This window comes from Rhododendron vialii, chromosome 3a, assembly GCF_030253575.1.
Source record: "Rhododendron vialii isolate Sample 1 chromosome 3a, ASM3025357v1".
NCBI lineage: Eukaryota > Viridiplantae > Streptophyta > Magnoliopsida > Ericales > Ericaceae > Rhododendron > Rhododendron vialii.
In genome coordinates this window covers 14,647,381-14,652,636 of record NC_080559.1, presented here as the reverse complement: position 1 = coordinate 14,652,636, position 5,256 = coordinate 14,647,381, and the positions used below count along the sequence as shown (strand labels likewise).

General features: G+C 36.5%; 1 protein-coding gene across 1 annotated transcript; it reads left to right on the top strand.

The window, feature by feature from the left end:
- The first annotated feature begins 2,788 nt into the window (after positions 1-2,788).
- Positions 2,789-3,997, top strand: LOC131319054 (zinc finger protein ZAT5-like). Its single transcript, XM_058349158.1, has one exon. The coding sequence runs from the start codon at positions 2,957-2,959 to the stop codon at positions 3,740-3,742; it is 786 nt and encodes a 261-aa protein (XP_058205141.1). The 5' UTR covers positions 2,789-2,956; the 3' UTR covers positions 3,743-3,997.
- Positions 3,998-5,256: the final 1,259 nt, after the last annotated feature.

Sequence of the window (5,256 nt, the reverse complement as noted above, 5' to 3'; positions counted from 1 at the left end):
TAATAAGTATATAGTTTTGAGTGTAGTGATATTTAGCGCCCTAGACAAAATAGAAAACCGATGACATTATAGTGGCTCCCGTTTTACAATACATGGTGCATAATTTAGCACTCGTAGAGATGAATATGCTCACAAACTCAATTATTTTTCTTTGGCGTGCATTTCAGTACAATTTACGTTGACTGCAAATGTGGAGTCGTAACCCAGTGATAGGTATCATGTATTCCTCTGTATTTGATTGAGGTTCAAACTTCAAACCTCTCCAATTACAACTAACACTATTGACTTTTGCCGAGGTGAAAAAGATTGCATTGACTAAATCATCATAATTATGGGATATCGAAAATAATCAAGCAACTAGTTAATCCTCTGGGCAACTGGTTGTATGGAGATCTCGTGCAACAAGGGTAAGTTGGACCATGCACATGTAGTAACTAGTAAGAGCATCCGCAATGGGTTTGTTAACTAGTATGTTAATTATGTGTGTTAAGATTTAACAAACAAAATTGTATTTTTTGTGCCACAATGCTTGTGTGTTAGAGTATACTAGAGTGTGCTAAATGTAGTAGTGTGTTAGTATGGTTATCAAGTTTAGCAAAGAAGTTAACAAACAATAAGTGGGTCCTATCCCTATAAATTCAAACTTCAACCATAAAATATAAATGCCCACACTACTTTCTTTTTTGAAAACTTACGGTTAGCTTGATTTACCATTGCCTTTTTCATTGTTTTTCTATATATGCGTTGAATACCAAAGGTCAGAATAAAGGCAAAATAGGCAATGGAATTTCATGCTCTAAACATAATTCTTTTAAATGGGAAGTGGAGTGGCAAGAACATGGCCGTTGGCCTTTCCTTCATTACAGAAAAATGACGTTGGTGACATATAGTCATTGTAAAAGTTTTTATTATAGCCATTGTTTTGATACATTATTTTAAAGAGTTAACACACTCCTAACTAACCCATTGAGGTACTCATATATATACTAACACACTTTTAAGTTAACACACACTTGCAGGACCCATTTTTTATTCTAACACACATACTTTAACAAACATTTTGATACACAAATATAACACACTCATTGCGGATGCTCTAAGACAATCGGGCCGTTATGCCAAACAGAGAAGAAAGTTGGCTTTTGTTTTGTCTTTGTTATTGGGGGCGACTATTCGCAGCCATGTATTTTCTCCCTTAGCTCATTACATTTTGGTAAATAATTGTTGAAAATCATACATAACATTTCGGTAAATATCTGTTGAAAACAAGATTATATTTCGGTAACTACATGTCGAAAATATGTTCAACCTTCGGTAAACAACTGCCGAACATATATTTTCGGTAAATAGCTATTAAAAAAAATATTATATTTCGGTAATTGTATGCTGAAAATTTATCTAAATTTCGGTAACCAACTGTCGAGTATAATTGAAAATTTTTAACGTGCTAAGGGAGAAAATACGGAGCTGCAAATAGTCGCCCCTTGTTATTTTTGCTTCATTATTCATGACAGATAAGTTTTCAGATATTCGCAAGAACCCCTTCCCTTCTTTGATTTTATGTTTTCACCCAAATAATTTGTATTTGTTTTGCAATCCCCTACCTCTTCCAAAACAATATACGTACATCGTAATCTTATCCCCTGAGCAAAATTGCGATGCATCATTTATGACAATGGATTGAAAGAGCATACGAACCAAAGAAGGTTTCCTTTTCCTTTTCCTTTTCTTTTGTTTTAGGTTGGAATTATGTGAGATAAAAATAAGATGCATGGTGAAGGTGTAAAGGCAAATTAGGAGGGGGGGGGAAAAAAAAAAAGAAGAGGAAGAGAGCATCGATCGCAGATAAAGAAGTTATTTTTGCTTTCTACTTTCTTATAATTAATTGTGTCTCTGTCTTTTAATGTTTAAAATTCTAAAATAGCACTATTTTCGAAGACTTTAAAAGACAAATATTGAAATACATTTATAAAAAAGTAAAGTGAAAAATTATTTTGCTAAAAGATATTGAATAGATTACTTACAATATAGTACTCACAAGTCACATCATTACTTGGTTGTAATACCCACACCTCACTTTGTCTATTTGATGATTTATTGTTCTAGTAGTTTTTCCTTTAAACTAGACATGAAATAGATTTGTGTCCGATAACCGATAAACTCACTGGATCGATATTTATACGTCTTTTTTTTTTTTTTTTTTTAATCCTCGACGAAAGTCAACATTATTAGTTGTAGTTAATAAGGCAACAATGCTACTCACACAACAACTCATACAACCTCTCACATACATGTGGAGCCCACACATAGTAGTGTGTGTAGAACCCATATATATGTGAGAGGTTGTGTTTGATGTTGTATTTGAATTGTTATGTGAATATCATTTTTGTTAATAAGATATCAACCCTTGTCAAATGTGTGAAAAGTACATAGTACCTATCACTTAACTACCACTTCACTTACGAAATATATACTGATATATATCTGTCTATCTATATATATATATATATATATATATATATATATATATATATATGTAAAACAATCCTCTGGTGGAGGCAAAATTATTTGGAGTGGGTTGGCAACGACCTAAGTGTAAGAAAAAGTGTCAAAACGGACTTTCGCGTTCAACAAACCTTACCACCTCCAACTGTTTTTTAACTCCTCATTTTAGCAATATCCTCCCTCCTCTTTACAATACAATTGGTCTATTTTCTCTATTCTCCTAATCTCTCTCTCTCTCTCTCTCTCTCTCTCTCCACCCAACCATGTTCATATATAGACAATTCCAACCAAATCTTTCAAGAGTGTCCAGGGTTTACTCTGTTCCAAGCTGTCATTTGACCCATAATTCCTAAAACCTCTCTCCCTTCTACTACCCATAAATATATGCCTATCTCCACCTCCACAACCCCATCTCTCTCCTCCTCCTCCTCCCTCTCTCTCTCTCTCCACCATGGATACCTTAGAGGACCACCGCAACCCGATCGCAAAACACAGGCGAACCAAGCGACAGACGCCCCAATCCCCAATCCCATTCTCGATTTCCACCAATGGCAACGACGATGGCAGCAACGGAGACAATTTCAATTACGCTCCGACCGAGGAAGAGGAAGAAATGGCGAATTGCCTGATTCTCCTAGCCCAAGGAAACAGCTCAAATCACCCCTCATCTATTGGCCACGATCACGACCAAACGGAATCCAAACTCACCAGCAAACGGATTTCGGAAGCTGGAAATGACGTGATGTACCAATGCAAAACATGTGACCGGGCATTCCCGTCGTTCCAAGCGTTGGGCGGACACATGGCAAGCCACAAGAAGTCTATGAACAAGCCATTGTCGTCCGATGAAGAGAAGGAGGATCAACAATTCAAGGCCCCTGTTTCTTCCCCTGCTTCAATGCCACCGCAACTGACAAATGAAAACACAAGTTTTCATGGGAATTCCAATGGGTCGTCTAGGATTCACGAGTGCTGGATTTGTGGGGCAGAATTCACGTCGGGGCAAGCCTTGGGGGGGCACATGAGGCGGCACAGGACGTCTGAGAACCGTTACGAAGTGAAAAGGGAGAGAAGTGGATTGTCGTTTGACTTGGATCTCAACTTCCCTGCTCCTGTATCCGATCACGAGAGAGAAACGAAATTTGGTTTCGGAACAGCGAAAAAGCAGAAACAGAACCAGAACCGATCGGGACTTGTTTTGCCGACGGCTCCTACTTTTGTGGATTGTCACTACTGAGGAGAGGAGGTGAATTCACGTTTGGAAAAAAAGAGAGCAATATATGTTGCGCACGCAAGTCTCGACACAATTGTGTTTGTTATCATTTGATGTACATGGGTTGACACAGCTTTACCGGCGATTCTTTTTATTTGTTGCTATAAGTGAGGATTGTGAATGTTGTAATCCTCTTTGAAATTTGTTGATGGGTAACACAAATTGGAATTGTGATTCTTTTATGATTTGTTAATGTGAAGCACCTGAGTAACTTTCTTTTGTTGTTGTTTTAGATGGGTTCTGCTTACTTTTCAGTGTACCAAAAGAGGAAAAAATTATTAAAAGGACTCGGCGAAGGTTTCAATGAATTGGGGGCTGTAGTGCATTCGTCAGATTAAGTTTAAGTCGTTCATTGCCGAAATGAATGCTTTGGATCTGCAGGAGATGCACTACAGCACCCCTTGTGCTATAGTGCACCCGCTGGGGTCCGGTTTCAATACAATAGGACCCGTTATGTGTATTATGTTCAGAATCTTGAGACAAATTAATTTTATATTATTGAGATATTTGGGAGCCAATAGTATTCTTTTACATTCTCCATTGTGAATTGTAGTAATATATTCTTAATTATAATAAAAACTTGTAAAAGTGATTGAATGATAGAGAATATGTGAAGAATAAATTTTGTGAAAAAGTTTTGTGAGTACTGAAGTGTAACAGAAATTCAAAAAGCTCCTCTGTATACGATTTTTAGATTCAGCATTATGCACTTCATTTTCTAAGAAGGATCCGGCTTCTGTGCAATCAACTGCATAGAAAGTTGTGCGGTTCAATCTGAATCGTTCATTTTGATAATCAATGGTTCAGATTTACTAAATCTTTTACCGGTAATCTGGTAATAGATTGAAAATAAATCTGGACTATTAAAAATATCATCTGACGGTTGTGATTACTTAGACTGCACCTCTGCAGTCCAAAACCGAACTGTAGACAAGCCAAATTCTTCTAGGAACGTATTTGACAGAATGCATTTCAAATGAACTCCCAAACATTCACATGCATAAAAGCATAATGAAAAACTTTAGATCTCGTTTGGGAGCTTCATTCTGAATAATGTTTAATGCATTGTCGATTTTTTCATTCTTGGTGTGTGTGGCAGCCGACTTCTAAAATGCATTTCTGTAGAATGAATTATCCGAATTACTCAATCTAGTCACATTTCAGAATCGCCTTTTCATGAGTTTTTCGATTCTAATTTTGCATTTCTAGTTTTCCCGTGGATAAAAAGACTAAAATACCCTTGACCATTTATGAAATTTTTGTTGTCCTCGTGTTCTTAACTTTAGGGTCATTCGTCTTTTGTTTTGTAAGTTGTAACAGTGTTCGTGCTTATTGGAACTATGTATGAATTTGATCTTTGCCCTCAATTTTAGTTTTTATAATCTCCACCGCAGAATAATGGTAACAATATTTTTTAGGCAATATTTGAGGCTTTCTGCTTAGCCAAAAGAAATAAAAAATAGAGGCTTTCAAATATC

Bases quoted from the DNA above. Each gene is read 5' to 3' on its own strand.
- LOC131319054 (XM_058349158.1), top strand. From the start codon at position 2,957: ATGGATACCTTAGAGGACCACCGCAACCCGATCGCAAAACACAGGCGA.